General features: G+C 47.1%; 1 protein-coding gene across 8 annotated transcripts in view; it reads left to right on the top strand.

Moving 5' to 3' along the window:
• The window catches only part of Ablim1 (actin binding LIM protein 1), a 293,795-nt gene extending 278,200 nt beyond the window's left edge, over window positions 1-15,595 (top strand). For 5 of the 8 annotated variants that reach the window (XM_075974520.1, XM_075974519.1, XM_075974523.1 and 2 more), the window contains 7 exons: window positions 3,108-3,199; window positions 4,212-4,317; window positions 5,047-5,111; window positions 6,070-6,135; window positions 8,005-8,079; window positions 9,080-9,160; window positions 10,905-15,595. In XM_075974520.1, the coding sequence (XP_075830635.1) occupies window positions 3,108-3,199; window positions 4,212-4,317; window positions 5,047-5,111; window positions 6,070-6,135; window positions 8,005-8,079; window positions 9,080-9,160; window positions 10,905-11,018 (599 nt within the window). In that variant the 3' untranslated portion in view covers window positions 11,019-15,595. Of the gene's footprint in view, window positions 1-978; window positions 1,120-3,107; window positions 3,200-4,211; window positions 4,318-5,046; window positions 5,112-6,069; window positions 6,136-7,126; window positions 7,341-8,004; window positions 8,080-9,079; window positions 9,161-10,904 lie in introns of those variants that run through there. The other 3 variants (XM_075974517.1, XM_075974522.1, XM_075974518.1) reach the window with 2 other exon arrangements.
• The last annotated feature ends 3,596 nt before the right edge of the window (window positions 15,596-19,191 follow it).

Raw genomic sequence — 19,191 nt, 5'->3', positions numbered from 1 at the left:
GGCTCGGTGATAACCATTTGGCAGAAGTCCTCCTTTTCAGCCTGTTGGGAGTGGTTAACACAGCACAGCAAGAGAACCACTTTCCAAGGCTCGCTTGCAGAACTCTGCTCCATGCTTCAGAGATAGGTGTCCTGTCCCAAACTGATACCTGTGCCCTGGAACATTTGCCAGAAAAAAAAAGTCACCTTTCTTCCTTTTTACTTAGAAGTCCAGTCTTGTGCTAACACTCTGAGCCAGAAAGTTACTAGAAGAATTGGAATATTCAAAAAATTGTTTCTGGATTTAAAAATATGGGAGCCCCAAAGAAAAGTAATTTAACTTCAGCCTTATAAATATATTTTAAAATGCCAAGCCGGTTTCCCAAGTCTGCTGGAATTAGGGACTGACTGCTTAATCTGGTTTGTTTTGCTTCGATTCTGAGCTTGGATTTGGGGCTCGCAGTCAATGAATCCTCCACCAAGGATAACCCTGGGAACTAAGGTTGCTTGCCGGGGTCGCTCTTGTTTTCAAGCTGACCCGCTCACTTGTTTGAACAGACCCCGGACAACAGTGAGTCTCGGTGGGACCATAAATCACACCGACGTTCTACAAGGCCAGAAGTGGATTTCTCCGTTTCAGTTTCTTCTAAGATTCAAAGACCCATATAGAATGCATAAAGGGTTAATGAACTAGATTATCATATCTGTGGCTTCTGGCCCCCAAAGACAAAGCCAGCCTTTCCCTAGTCATAGACGATCACAGCCAAATGTAACTTCTCCTGCTTTCTACTTAGCTCTTTAATTTCAAATTTCTAATTATCAAAATTTCTAGTCCCAAGAATATGTAAAAGTTAGAGAGTGGACAGAACTATGATGGCCGAAGTGCTGAGAGTTCTAGCCTTGAAAGGTTCTGTGAAGAATGGAAAGTCAATGTCTGGGGTGGTACCAGCGTCCCTTACAGACCCATAGCTAAGCATCCCTGGTTCCCACCTAGATGCAGCTGCCTTGGCAGCCCAGAGCAAGGCTTCAGAAGATATCATCAAGTTTTCCAAGTTCCCAGCAGCCCAGGCACCAGATCCCAACGAGATACCAAAGATTGAGACGGACCACTGGCCCGGTCCCCCCTCGCTTGCCGCCATAGGTATGCAACCCATGCAGCTAAGTCAAACCGACGATTTCCTAGGAGAGTGTAAAACGAATTGCTTAAAAACATGCAAAGAAATGTCACAAAGACGTTTCAGAAAGTGCATAGATCGGGGGGCAGAATAGTGAAAAAAAATGAACCTAACGCCAGTATGCACGCAAAATGCTTGGAGGTTACCAAACTGCCTCCCATGGCCTGGCTGTACACAAAATGCACAGAGACCCAGAACTGTTCTAAAACTCATGGTGTGGACGGACTGGCTTGACTCAGTTGTCTGTTGTGTAAGCCGACCCAGAGCCTGCTGGCAGGGGCATTATTCTGGAGAGCAGAGTGGGTAAAATTGCGGGGCGTCCACCAGAACATATCCTTGCCCAGTTAAGTTTGTTTTAGACTGTATCTGGATTGTCTTCCTCACTGCTAACAGGCAGCCTTAACCCTGCAGACCTCTGCCCGCGTTGCCGAGGTCGCCCGCTCCACTGCTACGACGGGCTGTCGTAGGCATTCCGCAGCATAGCTTGTGTGTGTTTCCGTCTGCCATTCCATGATCCTGCGCTCCAGTGCCACATTGGAACCATGTCGTTCTTTGCTTTCTGCTTCCCAGTCGTATCTGTATCTTCACTGTTTTGTCATTAGTGAATGGGTTACCAAGCCCAGCAGCTGAGACCGAAAATTAGGTCAGTCTTACAGGGTACAACTACCCTCATTTCTGTAGACAACCTGAAAGGCCTTCAGTGTTCCAAAAATTCTTAATCTTCCTGTTCAGGTTGTGTTGGTTTTTTTCAAAAAAAAAAAAAAGAATATCTTATATAGGCAATAGAACTTTATTTTAAAGTAATTAATAGTTATAGAAATAGTTGAAGAGAAATCTATTCTCATTATCCACAAATATTCTATAATTAGGTTGATGAGATGTTTCTAATTCTTACAAACTTTGGTCTATTGATTTTTATTAGTATAAACTAAAGAGAAAATCCACATTGGCTTTTTTAAGTCTAAGAAGGAAGCAGCTATCAATCTCTGCCCTTCAGGAAGTTTTGGGGCTCTTAGGTTTCTACCCAACCGCATTGCTCAGAGAGAAGGGAAGTCATTGTTGACATTGTCATCACTAAATCCTCTAGAGTTGCCTAGAATCCTGAAGTGAGGGAAATGCTTTCCCCCTTCATCAAAATAACAAAAAGTACAACTATTACTAAATTTTATTAGACTAGGCAAAGCTCCTAGTTCTCCAGCCAGGTTAATCTAAGTGATTTAGAAAAAAAACAACACTGACCTTAGCCTTCCAGTCGCTCAGACAGACACCTCCTGGAGGCCTAGAAGTGATATGTCAGCTGCTGTAATCTCCAAAGTTGCTCTGAGCTGTACTAACCCTGCTTCTGTTTACCTATTAGTGGCAAATTCTCTTGTGACTGAATTTTACTGTGTGAGGAAGGGAAAACTATAGACCCACCCTTTAAAAGAAGCACAGCAAATGTGTTTCTTAATGGATTTACTAAGGGCAGAAGAAAAAGTAGAAGTTTTTTTTTTTTTTTTTTTAAAAAGTCTCAAACCAGAAGAAGAAGGAACTACAAGCATTAAGAACTTGCCACAAGATAGCAACTGTCTCAGCCATTTGCAGATATGTGGATGTTTGGATTCCTTGCTAGTTAAAGCTGACCAGTAATAGCTGGAGGTACCTACCTCTCCACTTAGTATAATGAACTCTGGCCTGCAGCTGATGCCTTGAGACTCAGTAGCCCCAGCAAGTCCAGGTCTAGTTGGCAGACATGTGGAAGGGCCCAAAAATATCTATCAGATGGGCCCTGAAAAGCCAGCCCATGGCGCTGATTGGTGGTGGGCATCTTCCCCTGTGGTATTGTGCCCTTTGCTGTGTGAAAAGCCTGCTGCCCTACCACCTTACCAGCCTGAGAGACAGCCAGATGGGCTGGACCGCTAAGATCCCTCTGTCGTGGGGCAGATGTGAGAAGTTGTCTTTACTGTGGAACTAGGAACTGACATGCGACGCAGATCTAGTGGCAGAGAGGAAGACGAGGAGGAACTCCTGAGACGCCGGCAGCTTCAAGAGGAGCAGTTGATGAAGGTTTGTCCTCGCAGCTGGCCTCAGTTTCATTCCAAGAAGCCCGGGGTTTGCTTGTTTTCAATAAGTACCTGGTGCAAGCATTCCACCAAGGAAGTAAGCTGTGCTCCCCGACCTCAGGGGTTTGCAGGCCTCTGGTGACCCGAGGTGGTGACAGTGAGGCTGGAGAGTTAGGGGGTAACAGAAGGCAGGGAGCATAAGACTGTGGGGTAGGTATGCTGGTATTAAAGAATGGGGGTGTGGAGGGCTCCTGCGGGCCAAGATGGGTGCACCCAGGGGCACGCAGGCCTTGCTAGAGCCATTTCCTTGGGATGGCATATATTGGCCCAAGCCTTTCCTCAGGACAGAATATGTATCTGGGATGGTAAAATAGGTACTAATTGGTCTGCCACCAAGAGTCCCCTCTTCCCCCTCTCCTTTTATGCATTCTTGCTTTTTGCTAGGACCTCTGGTACCTCAGAGGGCTAATGAATTCTAAACTCTGACCCATTAGGGGCTAATGGAGCCCTTAGAATGGTGTCCTCCAAAGCTGTGAGACGAGCACATGGCGCTGAGTGCACAGGAGAGAGTCCCAAGAGCAGCACTGGCTTGTGTAAAGTGTGTAAACAGTGAGAGATGGGTGTGAATCAGGATGTACAAGCTGGGGGCTCCTTGGGGGGGGGGCACAGTTTGCTTCCTTCCAGACTTTCTAAAGTATATGTGAGCATATATTTCTTTTTTTAAATTTTTTTTTAAAGCAAGCAATGGAATTTCTTGTTTAAGGATCCCAATCCATAATCTCTCCCTCCTATATCAAAAATCATCAAATGTGCACACAAGCTGAGGCCTTTGGGGGAGGGCAAAAGAAGGGAGGTGATCTTTGAACATGGAGCCTGGCTGGGGATGAGAAGGTTCCCCACTGGAAAAGCTAGAACCTGATCCACCTCCTAAGGAAGCGCAGGCTTCGAGCAGGAAAGGAATGGTTGGTGGCAGCAAGTGCATCGTGTTTCCTTTCCTTTTTTCTCTCTGTGGACAGCTCAACTCAGGCCTGGGGCAGTTGATACTGAAGGAAGAGATGGAGAAGGAGAACAGGGAAAGAGCGGCCCTGCTGGCCAGTCGCTATGACTCTCCCCTGCACTCAGGTGAGCAGCGGACCCTGCCTTCTGTGCCTTAAGGGTGGGCTGAGCTGCCTGCTTGTTACCCAGGGGACAGGACCAGCTTGTGTGATCTTCTAACTCCTCGAGTTCCTTCTGAGTATGTGATGCTACAACTACATAGGTCAATAAACAATTTCAAAAAGACTGTCCTGTTCAGAGATGCAGGGGCATTGAACTGATCTGCTCCCTCCATAGCCAAGCTGCCTCTCAGACTCCTGCACCTTCACAGCCAGGTCTCCTCCCAGGGGCCCCGATGTGATTGGCTGGATCATCTTGATATCTTACACCATTGGTTTCTGGGGCAGGTTACTGATGCCAACTCCCACCACACCTGGAGCATAAGCACCCACACATCCCTCGGCTCAAGTCCTCGCTCTGCAGACTTCCTTAGCACCTGTCTTTTTTTTCTCCTATAACGCCGAAATAATGGTGTTCTTAGGATTGAGGGCTCAAAGTAAGAAGGTGCACTTATATCCTGTTTGTGGTAGAGAACCATAGGGGTCCTGCTAGCTTCAGCTCCAACTGGGCTGTGTGTCCTTCCTCCTCCTGCCTCTCCTAGAGATCTCCTACATGCTCCCCGAGAAGGCAGTTTGTTGTAAGACCGCAACCCAATATCATTTGGATTCTCTTTCCAAAGTCTTTAGTTGTGCGAGATCACTGGCAATCTCACTGAATGAAACACTAGCAAAGTCTTTTGTTTTTTTCCTCATCCAGCTGCACACGCTCCATCGTCAAAAACTTCGTCTCTCCCTGGTTATGGCAAGAATGGCCTTCACCGGGTAAGACTTCCTTCAGTTAATGGTGTCTGTGTGTCTCCTTCTCACAGTTTGTACTGGCGGATCATCAGAATAATCTGACTCCTTTGTGTGCTTGTGTGGTCTTTTTGCTTTCTGTTACATTTTATTATGGTCTATGCATGTCAGTATGTTCATTTATGTGTGTGTGCCGCATACTCAATGGAGCATGTATGGAAATCAGAGGTCAACTTGTGGGAACCAGTCCTCTCCCTCCACCGTGTGAGTCCCCCACACTGAACTTGGGTCCTTAGGCATGGGCAGGTACCTTTACATTCTGAGGAATCCCTTGTTCTTGCTGCTGGGACACAGAGCACACTGCCACCTGCCTAGCTTCTTGGTGAATCACTTTGAGGTATAAGCAAAGGAAAATGCTTCTTTTTCAAGGAGAAAGAATTAATTTTGATGGCCGGTGTAACTGTAAGAGACTAATTAAGCAATAGCAGACACTTTTTCTTATAATAAGGCAAAAAGTACTCAGTTCATAATCTCTATAAAGAGAGATGGTGGCAACCACCTTCCCTTACCACGCCTAGAATAATTACAGTTATGTAGTTACTAGATGTAATTCCTAGAAATACATTGTGGGGATGGGGCAGGGTCTCTCTATGTAGTCCTGACTGTCCTGGAACTTACTATGGTGATAAGGCTGGTTTTGAACTCACAGAGATCCACCTGCCTCTGCCTCCTGAGTGCTGAGACTAAAGGCACCTTTAGAAAAATATTTCTATCTATAAAGAAGAAATACTTGTCTGCTGGACATCACCATAGATGCCTGTAAAACACTGCGATTTCATAATTCGAAGAATAAATTAGATAAATAGTGACCACCCAGGATTTTAGCCTGGGAAGGATTCTTAGAATCTTATAAATCTGTTCTCCTATTTCCAAATCTAAAATGACCACAGGAGCTTTTCCAATGATAATGTTTTCCTCGTTGCAGCCGGTTTCCACAGACTTTGCTCAGTACAACAGCTACGGAGATGTCAGTGGCGGAGTTCGAGGTAAGGCTCCAAAGGGAGGCGAACCCTGACACTGTCACTTCTTGTGAGCCTGGCTCAGGAGAGGCTCTGTAATCACCTCCCTGCCTATGTTCATGCTCTGTATATCCCACAGTAGGGCCGCAACTCTCTTCTCTGAGTTACTAGCAAGCACAAAAACGTCAGGAGTGTTTCTAGATCAGTGTTTCTCAACACTGATCAGTGGGTTGCAACTCCTTTGGTGTCGAATGAAACTTTCACAGGGGTCACCTAATACCGTTGGGAAACACAGATATGTGCAGCACCATTCATAACAGTAGCAAAATTGCAGTTCTGAAGCAGCAGTGAAAATAATTATACTGGTGGGGGTCACCACAACATGAGGAACTGCGTTAAAGAGTCACAGTGTTGGGGAAGTTGAGGGCCACAGCTCTCGATAAATACAAGCATGGGAAACCACGTTGTCCTTCTGCATGCTGAGTACTCCAGTGAAGGAAGTTTAACCCTACATGAGGTGCAGCCACCGCCCTCAAAGGGCATGTGGTGACAATAGGGAGGAAGGGTGTTTGATTGATGCCTGAAGTTGAAGCAGGCATTTCCTGGCTTCAGGGAAACCAGTGGTTCAGTGTGTGGACTGGTTAGGACTGAGGAAGGAGCATGGTTCATTTCGGAATGTTTCACAAGTTACAATAGAAATACAGGGTTACTCTTGCGATTCTGTGGGTTTTGGAAATGTTTCAGAAGTTACCGCAGAAATACAATGTTACTGTTGGCGATTCTATGAGTTTGGGAATGTTTGGGAAGTAAAGAAGTTACTGTAGAAATACAATGTTACTATTGGTGATTCTGTGGTTTTCTGTAGAAATACAATGTTACTATTGGTGATTCTGTGGTTTTCTGTAGAAATACAATGTTACTATTGATGATTCTATGGTTTTCTGTAGAAATACAATGTTACTATTGGTGATTCTGTGGTTTTTTCCTGGTCTCTCCCTAATGATTTTCTTTTTCCTTTTTCAGACTACCAGGTATGGATGGCTTTGTGTTCCTTGAGTTGGCCACATCAGACAGAACATTCATTCTCTAGTCTGTGCTGCTACTTCAGGGGCACGGTTTCCGTTGGAAGGATGATTATGGTGGTTGATTGTCTAACCATTACTCCATAGCTGGAAGGAGCAGGCATGTCTGGTAGACAGGTCATGTTGTCACTGCAGACTTTTTGGGTAGGGCTTGAGCTGTGCCAGGTGTGAGAGGACTCTCTTCTCTGACTGGCGCAAGCCCTGTCCAGGGTAGAAGTGAGTGGCTTCACTGGCACAGGTGCACACTTTTAGTTATGGTCTTTCAGTGCTTAGGGGCTGCCTTTCCTTGGTTGTCCCCAAATTAAATGAAGCAGGACTTTTAGCCACTGGGAAAGAACAGTTTGCTCCCAAGTCCTTGCTTTTCATCTTGTAAGACTGGAAGGAAGCTTGAGAAGGGAGAATAAATCCAACCTAAGATAAAGAAAGAGAAAGGTAAGAGGGTCTGGTGGTGTATCTTTTATTCTCGGTACATCAGAGGCTGAAAGTTCTAGAATTCAGGACCAGCTGGGCTACAGAGAGAGATGGACACAGAAGGAAAATAATAGTAATAGAACCGACAGTTTTTATGCGTATATCCCTCCACCTGGGCAGCCTACATGGGGAAATAATCCATAGTCATTAATCCATGATTTTTCTCCAACTTGATTACATATTATCAGTCTTACTCTGTAAGGCTCTCACTTTGAGAAATACATGGTAGTGAACATTACAGGATGGGAGGATCTGAGACCCGACAGGAAAGTCAGGGAGCACTCACAGCCCTGCCTGGGCTTCCGCTGAGATTTTCTGCTCACCACTGAACATGCACGTCTGTTGCAGACTCTCCCAGATGGCCACATGCCAGCCATGCGGATGGATCGAGGAGTGTCCATGCCCAACATGTTGGAACCAAAGGCAAGTGTGACTGTCCTTTCCTCTTGTGGCTTCCTATCTGTTTGCTGTGTTCAGAGTGTAAGAGCCTCCTGGCCCCATGTTGGCGCATTTAAACAAGCTTGTCCTAAGTGTCCTGTTATTCCTGTTTGGGCCACACTCACTCAGCAGACTTAAACCTTTACTGCCACAGTACTCTGCTCACAGTGAGGTACCAGAACCTTTTCCCTATGACCTAGGTGCTACCTTGACCCTTGCCACATTCATCTTGAGGCCTGTCCAATGCTGAGTGGAATGTCAGAAGCCTGCTCCAGATTTTGTGATCAATATGTCCCAGTTTGCCAGAAGTGTCTTAGGGTTACTAGCAAACATCTTGCATACTACATCTGATTAGCCATGGACAAACTGTCTGGTCATTCTATCTCCAGAACATTCTGTGCCTCGAGGTATGCCAGACGTGATGGAACATACCTTTAGTCTCAGAGATCAAAAGGAGGGGCCTGAATCTCTTAATTTGAGGCCAGCATGGTCTACATAGTGAGTTCTAAGCAAACTAGGGCCACATAGTGAGACCCTGTCATAAACAAAACAAAAGGGGTGTCCAAAGACTTGGTCTCCTTGATCCATTAGTTGTGGCTTATTCAGTGTGTCAGCTTCCAGAACACTGTTTTGGGGCCTGCTTGGCTGTATGAATTCACAAGTCTGTCACAGCTAAGAGCGCTGAGCCCTTCACAGTCAGCAATAATCTAACAGCATCATGTAAGAGGCAGTACATGTGCCTACCACGCCAGATCCCCGCTAACGCTGACCTTCCCAACTCATTCATGATCAGTGTTCCCAAGGCACAGCGCAGCGTGCGTCACTGCTTGAGAGATGGCAACGTACAAGAATCTGTCCCTGTGCCCTCACTAGAGGGTCTTCCTACCCACTCTTGTTGGTATCCCTAGCTGCGTGTGCTGGACTTCGGGTTGTGCTTGTGAATTAAATGGATCCTAGTGTTCTAGACAAGGTGTTTTTCCTTCAGATATTTCCATATGAAATGCTCATGGTGACCAACAGGGGGCGCAACAAAATCCTAAGAGATGTGGATAGAACCCGGCTGGAGGTAAGCAAAACAAAACCTTAAGTCAGTTAAAGATCTCTGTATGTCACCAACACACACACACACCAGGGTACCTCTAAACTCATCTAAATGTGTATTTCCAGGGGAAACCTAAAGTAATGGGAACAACAACAACAACAACAACAAAAAAATCCCCACCAGTTTCACATTGTAGGTGGCATAAAGAGCAAACTAAAATCTTGAGACTCTCCAAGAAAATACCACCGCAGGATGGGAGTTTATAGCCGTCCAGCCATTGCTCCTATCCAGTGCTCAGCACTTCCTTAGGAGCCTAAGGTGGGAAGGACGATGCCCGTTCTCAAAGTGTGTACAGTAAAGAGAGAACATAGAAGGACGCTTCCATACCCAGTCAGCATCAGGGCAGGCATTCGCTGGCTTCAGAGGGGCCAGTGGTCAAGTGCACACGCACACATCTAAATCTGCAGTTAGTGTGTAAAAATGCCTGGTAAGCTTTAGAATGACCGCAGAGACACAGCATGGCTTCATCGTATTCTTTTGGAAAGCCAATGTTGGTGTAATTAGGGCTAGATTGCAGCTCGATCATCTCAATCCCTACTAAAATGTATTCCCAGGCCCAAGTCTACCCCTTCTTTGTACCTATCCATCTGAATTATTATTTTTTCTTCTTTTTCAAGACAGAGCTTCTTTGTGTAGTCCTAGCTGTCTTGGAACTAGCTCTATAGACCAGGCTGGGTTTGAACTTACAGAGATTCACATGCCTTTGCCTCCCTAGTGCTGGGATTAAAGGCGTGCACAGCCACGACCCGCCACTCAGCTCTGTCTGAATGATTTTTTAGTTAAGTAACTATTTTGTCTGCCGTCTCAGGAAGAATCAAGTTCATTCCCTAACACAAAGGAGTGTTTTTGTGGATGAGGTCAGGCTAGCCCCGACGATTCTAGCCTGTGTTAAAATGGGACTTCACAGGAGGTATGGCCCATGAAAGATAAGCATCCTTCTCTCCTGTTAGTGGGCAGTGGGAAGCACTGGGCTCTCCTAGGGGCCACCCTGGAGGTCCCTTTTGTTTTTGGCTGTTCCTATTGTCCTTTATTCTCTGTATCTCCTCAACATGCCAAGGACCTGAAGTGACAGCTGCTGCTTCCAGTGTCACAAATCCCCTTCCCATGCCCAGCTGCTAGCCCAGCACCAAAGTGTTGCAGTGCTGGTGGGAGTCTCCCAGCTGCTTCCTCTGGTAGAGAGGATACTGGGACTGACCATGTCTGAGAAACAAGCACCAGAGAGAGGTAGCCGCCTCTCTCCCCAGCCTGATGCCTCTTCACAACAGCATCAGTGTCTCTCGGTTTCTGCAGGGAATCCATTCCAGGACACCCTCCCCCAGCAGATAACAAAGTCAGCAAGTACTTGCCCTGAGTCTTACAGAAAGTGATATGTGTTTAGATGTGTTTAGATGTTGACTCCACACACCCTCCTGCATGCTTTAAATCATCTCTAGATGTCGCATACCTTTGGGTACAACCTACGTGACATGTCTGTAGTTGCAGCACTGTGTAGTCTAGGGCAGAATGACCAGGGACACCGTCTGCACATGCTTAGGCCAGACACAGTTCCGGAAGAGACACTTCACTTTTGATCTAATGTTGATGAAACTGGGGGTGCCGAAGCCGCAACTATGGAAGGCTGGCTGTATTCATAAACTGGGGAAACACACCTCAAGGTCATTGTGTAACCATTAGGATTACTAACACCTTCTTGCTTCTCTCTCCCCAGCGCCATTTAGCCCCAGAAGTATTTTGGGAAATCTTTGGGATGTCCATACAGGAATTTGACAAGTTACCTCTTTGGAGACGCAATGACATGAAGAAGAAAGCTAAGCTCTTCTAAATCCCCCTGATAAATGACAATCGAGAAAAGGACTCTCAGTGGTGGTGGTGCCTAGAACGTTGTATTAAGGCCCAGAATCATCGATCCGAGAATTTATTCGCTATCCAACAGCAACACTGAGGAAAAGTCTGATCTCAGCACCCATGGGTCACATCCCCGGCCAAGCAACAGTAACACTTGGAACAGCCATGGGGTAGAAACTTCTCTGTTCCCAAACTCAGCAGTGATGTCCACACGTGACCTTTTCACGTGACTACGTCCACAACAGGGGCTTCTTTCTCCTTTTTATTCCCCCTTTAATTGATGTGTAACTTAGCGCTGCCTGTACCTGTGAGAGTCAGCAAGTGCCCTTAGGAAGCCACATGGGAAGGAATGGCTGGGAGCCCTGAAGTATGAGTCTATTTATTATATAGCACTGTGGCTGAGGAGGAGTCCAGAGCCCAGCGTCGATGTGGTAGCAACAACCTGGCCTTTCCTTGGCAGCCTTCCTCTGCTCTTCCTGGGCCCCGGGGGAAATGGAACTCCCTCAGGGACCTGGGCAGCTCTGAGTTCATGGCTGAGTACCAGCAAAAATGATTTGAATATGCTTCTTTTCTCTTCCTGTGTGCTGGATTCCAGTTGGCCAACTGCTAGGGAAAAAAAATGAGAAAGGAAAAGGAAATTAAGGAAGCCCCCCTCCCCCCATTGAACATTTTTCTGCCTGACGATGTGCTCAGTCCTCTCTCCCTATAAACTGAGCTGGTGTATTCACCTTTGCAAAGAAAGAAAGTAAGGCAAAATGAGTTTCCAGATTGGTTCAGCTGCTGCTGGGTGGTTGTTGCCCATGCGTCATGTCTCTCTTAGAGAAGGAAAATCTGTACCCTGCCTCCGTCCCAAGTTCTCCCCCGCAGTGTCCCCTCCTGTCTGGCTGGCATCTGAGGGGTCAGGTCAAGCCCATACTGGTTTTGTGTGTCAAGGGCATAGTCCAAGGGAAGACAAGCTTTACTCCTTCAGATCTCTGCAGCTCTGAAGTTGACGGCTTCAGACAGAGTTCATGCGGTCTAGTTTGCCCTGACACACTGACATGCTTGCATGTGTTCACACCTGTGTGTTACTCACCCAGGGATGTTCTGTGAGTCTGTCTGTGCTTTGTAACCTCCGCTTGAATGCCCCACGCTGTGCTGCGGCTTTGATGGGGCCTTTGCATGAGAGCATGTGACCCAGATGAAGAATGAGGCTTGAGACCAGCATATGTGGTGAGCCGTGGAGACTCACGCTGGGTTCAGACTACTGACCACAGAAGTGAGGCCAGGGTGGTTTAGAGCTCAGAGCATCTGTCTCACTGGAGAACCTGCATACTCCACAACTCTCAGTGAAAACTGGAGCCTAGTTCTTTCATTGCAATGTATGAACAAGGCCACATGATAAGAACTAGTTTGAGCTGGATTGTGAACAATCTCTCCAGGTCCACACAATCTATCTAATGGTCACATTGATTCTTCTGCTCTGGGCCTCTTTTTGGGAGTTTAAGCTCTGAGAGAAAGCCAAGGGGAAGCATTTTAATTCCCTCTCAGATCACAGCTGAGCACAAAATCCAGAAACTCCTTCCAGGATTAGAGTGACTGGCTGTCTGCTGACACCAGCAGCGAGGAGCAAGCAGCATAGATTCGGAGCCCGTGCTGCAGTCCCGTGACTTGTGACCTGCTTCTTTGGGTTATCCTGCCTTACTCCTGCAAGGGGGTTAATTATGAGAGCTCCTCTCACACCCATTAGCACAGTTATCAAGAGCGCCACACCGCGTGGCCGGAGTAGATGGGTCCAGCTCCCCTTGATTGGGAGGCAGACTGCAAATGGGGTTCCCCGTGCAGGTCTCTGGCTCTTTGCATGTTGTCATTGTTTTGCTCCCACTGTCCTGCCCAGCACTGACTGCGTTGGCACAAGGCTGGTGTCTCCTGGTTCTCATGTTGCCCTGGCAATGGGCTGGATGGAGAGTGGGTGCCACAGTGTTCCCCTGCCGCAGTGAGCAAGGGTGGCCTGGCGGGAGACTTTGTTTATCCAGTACGGAGGTTACAAATGGCCCACCATGCTTTGTACCAGTTACTATGTCACTGTTCACAGCCATGCAGGTGAGAAAAACCAAAGCGTTGGGGAGACAGGGACGTGAGCAGGGACAATTGCTAACGTTCTGCACCTGCTCTCCATAGTTCATGTGGATGTCTTGACATATGAAACTGCAGCTGAAGGGGGAGGAGGGTAGGGACACTCCTCCTCTTTATACGGAGAACTTTGAGTGAGTTAGAGGACCTGCTAGGATTGCGATGGTAACGGAAAAATGAAACTCTTAAATTCCTGCAATAACAAAATCCTGCTTTTTTTGACCATTTGAACTCAGTCCCCCATCTAACTTGGGGGGGAAATTGGTATTCCATATCAGCATACTAGTTAATTTAAATTGTATCATGTAAAAATGTATTTCTAGCAAACACCAATAGGAACCCCAACTGCCCCGGGAAAGGAGTGATGGAAAGGTCACACCAGGGTCTCAGTCCATTCCCTTGCAGGTTCCAGCCAGAAAGATACACGGAGGATGATCCGGTTTTAACCGCCAGACCCATGGTTGGGGCTGTGGTGCCATATCTGTGCTATCCACATGACTGGCCTTGGCATGTCCAGACCACAACATGGGAGATGGGTGGTCTTCATTTTACCCCACCCTGCTGAACACAGAAAAATTCCAGTTCCTAGAAATCAAAGCAGCTTGTTCACTTGGGGGAGAATCTATGTATGGCAGACGTGGTGCGTATATTAAGGGCTGTAATTTTTTAGCATCTGACCTATTTGTACCTGACGTGTGTCCAGATTGCATGGTGCAGAAGTGGCTTCCTTGGCCACGTGGTAGTCTCAGTGCTTCCCCCAGAACTTCTCCAGGAGAGGCCAGACCCTCAAGTTGTCTTCCTGTGCAGCTTACTAGAGAGACAAAAAGCCTTTGAAAACAGCTAGCTCTGCATTTTCATACCTGTGTGGAGTTTGTGATGAAATATTTTTAATATGACTCCTTCACCAACTAAACATGAACTGCCTGTTCTCTGAAACCCCAAAGAGAAAAACTGCAGTTAGTGGGTTCTAAGGTGCAAAAAGGGGGGGATAGTTTTCTATCTGTCCTGTCCTCTGCTCTCCCCAAGTCCCAACTCTGTTGCCTCCAGCCTGAGCCTTCTCTCCCGAGGCACAGCCCCACCTCTGTGGCTTCCATCTCTGTCTACAGTCGCTCGGTCACTCGCCTCCAGCACGGAGAGGATCAGCTGGTGGTGTTTCTAAAGCAGGACTTCTTTGCTTTGAACCAAACATCATTTTCTAAAACTAGCTTCACCAATGATGCTGTCAAAAATATCTGCTTTTGCAAGTTTGAAAGAATTCAAATTAACCTCTTTTGAGTCTTTGTTAAGAAAGAAAGAAATCTCAAGCAAACCTAGAGTGGCATCCCAGGGCATGCTGCAGGACCCTGGCATGGCTCCAGGCTGTGTGTTCCAAGAACCCTGCTCAGAAAAGGTTTCTCGTAACTGCCTAATCTGTACTTTTTGTGCCCTCCTCAATTTTGAGTTACGGTTTTTCTTCTTTAGACAAACCAAGGCTTTGTATGCTTCAATTTCACTCTTTCATGCCCCCTTTGAAGAACTTTCTATCCAGAAAAAGATAGTCAGAGCTTTGGATTTGTGGTGCCATGTCTTCCAGGGGCCACGTACAGGGAAGGAACACCGCCTCTACTGGAACAGAATGAGCAAGGCTTCAGCATCTTCAAGACCACAGTTTCCATTTTCTCCCCTTGGAGCCGAGGGAGAGGGAGACAGACAGACATTGGATTGCTTTCACTTGTGTGTGTGTGTTCAGTGTTGTGGCAAACTCACAAAGAAGGACAGTGGCTGCTCACGCTGAAGCTCTCTAAGCAGTGGAAGTGTGCACAACAAAGTTCAACAAAGCCAACTTTTTTGTCCCAGAAGCATAATGCAATTGAGTGGCAGTTATCATAATAAAATGCTTTTCTGTGTCTCTTCCAAGAGTGATGGTCCCATGAATCACTTCCCCTGGATGAAAGAAAGAGACAAGCCTGTATGCATGGATGTTCAGAAAGGTTATGATTATGTATGAAAATATTTTCCCTATGGAAGAGGAGACAGTTGTCCACAGAATTGATGTTTTTTTTTGGGGGGGGTTCTCTGTACAGATATGTCTGGTAGTAAATGTAGAGGTTTCCATGAGATGCCAAAGACCCTGCATCGAATCTCTTGTAACTTGGTTAATGGGATTGCTTTGATGAAAGAAAGCCTGCTCACTCTTCCTTCCCTCCCTCCCTCCCCTTGTTGGTGATATGAACGCAGGTGTTCACAAGACGTTCTTGAGAAGCTGTGCTGTGTTCCCTGTGGAGATGGTGTATGCCAGTGCCTGAGCACCTGGTGCCAGGTACAGAGGGGAGCTTGGCCTGCAGGCCCCCGTCACTGAGCTGTCCTTTCCCAGCCTGCTCTGTGCCCGTTGCAGGCAGCACACACCACCCTCCTTCATCACTGTACTCAACTCCATGAATAAACTGTGTGCTTCCTCCCTGAGCGCCTCCGGCACTGTTCTATTTCCTGCTCCCCTATCAGTCAAACTCCCAGGAACCAGAACAAAGAGCAAAGTCAAAGCTATAGCAGGTTGTCTTTGTTTTAATACTTAAGAAAATGTATTTTAAGTGTATATGTAGGCACACATGCACGCGTGAGCAGGTGAAGTTGGTGTTTGCTTCCTGAGCTGCCTGAGGTCGGTGCTACAAATGGAACTCTGGTCCTCTGCAAGAGCAGTGCATGCTCCTAAATACGGAGCCATCTCATCCCACGTGGTATTTTTCCATCATATTCATTGATGTATCACATAACACAGATGTTTCCCTGTAGTTTGTCGAATAATTCAGGCCATAATGACAAAGCTGACTAGGGGTACATTATCAACTAGAGCCCTAGTTAGGGTTTCTATTGCTGTGAAGAAACACCATGACCATGGCAGCTCTTAATAGAGGAAAGCATTTCACTGGGGGCTTATTAACAGAAACTGACTTTAGCTTCCTGGCTGCCCAAACCAGAATAATCACACAGAAACTATATTAATTACAACATCGTTTGGCCAATAGCTTAGGCATATTCCTAGCTAGCTCTTACATCTCAACCCATTTCTATTTATCTATGTATCACCACAAGGCTTTGGCTTACCAGTAAGGTTATGGCATCTTTCTCCTTTAGCAGCTACATGGCATCTGCCTATCGGTGCCTTCTTTCTCCTTGCATTCAGTTTAGTTTTCCTGCCTTCCCATATTCTGCCCTTCCATAGGCCAAAGCAGCTTCTTTATTAACCAATGGTAATAAAACATTCCTAACCTACCGAGGGGAATCCCACACCAGGGTCTCGCTCACAGTTTCAGAGGTTTAGTCCACTATCACCATGACTGAAACATGGCAGTGTGCATGCAGACATGGTACTGGAGAAAGAGCTGAGGGTTCAACATCTTGACCCACAGGCAACAGGAAGTGAACTGTGTCATTGGGTGTAGTTTGAGCATAGGAGAACTCAAAGCCCGCCCCCACAGTGACACACTTCCTTCGACAAAGCCATATCTACGCTAACAAAGCTACGCCGTCTAATAATGCCACTTCTTATGGGGGGCGTTTTCAAACCACCACAGTTGGGTGGCACTGAGCATGGGGAAAGCCCTGGACTCAGGACCCACCCACACAAGCATCTATCAGCCATCTTATAGTGCAGCTAGAACTGATGTTTACTCGTCTGTGACAGTCTTTGGGGCAAGACTGAAGACTTGAGGACAAGATGTCCCAAGCCACATGTCCCAGGCCATGGCAGTCACCTAGAACACTGTGGGGGAGGTGTCTTCCAATCCTCCACTTCATTATCAATCTTTGTGTGAAGAAAATCTCCCTCACCTGGGAGCCAGAGACAGACCATTCACCAAGGCTGTGGGAATGTTGGTTCTCTGCTCTCAGAGAACAGGTCAGGAAGCCCAGCCTCCAATCTTAAGATCCACCCAGCTTGGCTTCCTCCAGCAGCAGCGCCTATCCCCAGCTTCACCACCAGGGGTCACCTGTAGTCCTTGTCATGACTTCCTTGTGACAGTGGACTCCGGTGACCACGAACCTCACAGGAGAGTTCACCTCACAAAGAGAGATGTCTAGTGGGCAATGGTCAAGGCAAAGCCACTTCCCTCCTTCCAGTCCCTGCCTCTGGCTTCGACCCTTTCCTCTTCCAGACATGCCATGTTTGTTCACTAGGGCGGCTTTGCCAATGATGTTTCCTCTCTACAATGGCCAACTCTCCAAGGAGGTGGCTGATGGAGAGAATCCGCTGCCAGGGAAAGGCTGTCATGTCTACTGTCAACTCTGTAAAGTCACCCTCCCATCCATTTTTTAAATTATCTGTGTGAATTTCCTATGGGCTCCATGAGTCTTATTGAAGACAAGGCCACATATCCATGCTTGGCCTGAGCCTGTCTCGATGGCCAGCCTGGCCTACTGCAACAGTTCTTGGCACACTGGCGACTGACTGTGGTAGGCAGTACGTGATCATGGTTGCCTCATTCCCTTAGCTTGGCATGCGTCTGCTTTCTTTAATTCTGGCGACCCCTCTTTGCTGACTGTCATCTAGTCTCAGGTCAGCACAACTCCCCAAAAGCCCTAGGAGGCTGAATACTATAGTCTCACCATACATGTTGAAAGCCAGAGCTCAGAGGCTGAGCAAGTATGTCTGGCTACTCAGGAAGTAGCAGATCTGTCTCCATAGCATCCCATGTTGCTTTCCTTCAAGTCCCTGTCCTTAGAGCAAGGACGGTATCTCACATAATATCTCAGGGCCAGATCCACTTATGGCCTCACATTCCCTCACGACTACCACATGACAGCTGCAAATGACACTTTCTGATCAGTTTTCAGGCTCTGCCAGCCCAATCTGCTCATCTGTGGAATGGACAAAAAGGTGAGAAACCCCATCCAAAGATCTTGATGACACATGTTGATCACGTGGTGCAGTGCCCAGCACAGTAACTGCTCCAGAAACCCCAGGGATGCTTACAGGGGGTAATTAGCCACTCAGAAGCTCACGGAGTCTCACTGTCTTCCCAGGTACGTTGAAAGTGGACATATGGCGAGACGATGAAGGCACTGAGATACGCTCACGAGGGATGGCATGGAACATGAGGGTCTCCCACGGATGTGGATGTGGCTAAAATCTTTTCCTAGGGGAGATGGAAATGAAGCCTACCCTTCCTTCCGAGTTACCAGTGACACACCAAGGTGCGAGTCCACCAGGTTCACTCTGGGAAAGCTGAGAGTTTATTAGGCATAGAGAGCAATGGGTAAGGTTATAGGGAGGATTATGACTGACCTTGAAATAGCCACACGTGAGGAAGGTCTGCACACAGCATGAATGGTGGTTCCCCCATGGCCACATAGGTGGATCCACCTCTCTAGTCCCCCCTCCCTCCCCACATCTATCTACTCTGGTCTCTCCCTGAGGCTACCTGCAAATAAGGCAAAATTGCATGCAACTGGTTAGCATGAGTGACCAGATGTCTGGAGGAGGGTCCCAAGACCTTCCTGACCCTCCTTCTGTGAGGGAAAATCAGCAGTTACCTTGCTCCATGTGGGTTCAGCTGGGGCAGTCTTTTCTGAGCGTGCCCGAATGAACTGAAGATGGTCCTTTTGAGGATTTCCATTTCTGTTGTAAGCGTTTTCCTCCCTCCGGTCTGAATAGGAAGATCCGGTCGTTAGAGCAGGCCCACCACCTCTTAGACGCTTGCACAGTAGTTCACTAAGACGGCCTCCTGGTTATTAGTGAGAACAGGAAAGCATCACATAGCTAAATGCAGGGTGTAGCATCCAACAGCTTGGGTCTGAGTTCTGGCTCCACTAATTATTGGCTGCATAGCTAATGAAGATCTGCTTAACTTCGCTAAGTCTCTATTTCCATTTCTATAAAAGGGGAGTAATCGTTAATAATACCTGCTTCAAAGTAAAACAAGACCTGACATGAGACAGACCTCAGACATTGAATTTGTTACTACACAGACTGACTGCTGTGTAGTAAAGGCTGGCTACCCACTCCAGCCCTGACCCGGGCTTATTCTGTGCTCTTGGGCTGATTCTTACACCACTTCCCTTTT

The sequence above is a fragment of the Microtus pennsylvanicus genome, chromosome 5 (genome assembly GCF_037038515.1).
Source record: "Microtus pennsylvanicus isolate mMicPen1 chromosome 5, mMicPen1.hap1, whole genome shotgun sequence".
NCBI lineage: Eukaryota > Metazoa > Chordata > Mammalia > Rodentia > Cricetidae > Microtus > Microtus pennsylvanicus.
Note: the sequence above shows the minus strand (reverse complement) of the source record. Positions and strands in the feature narration are given on the sequence as shown.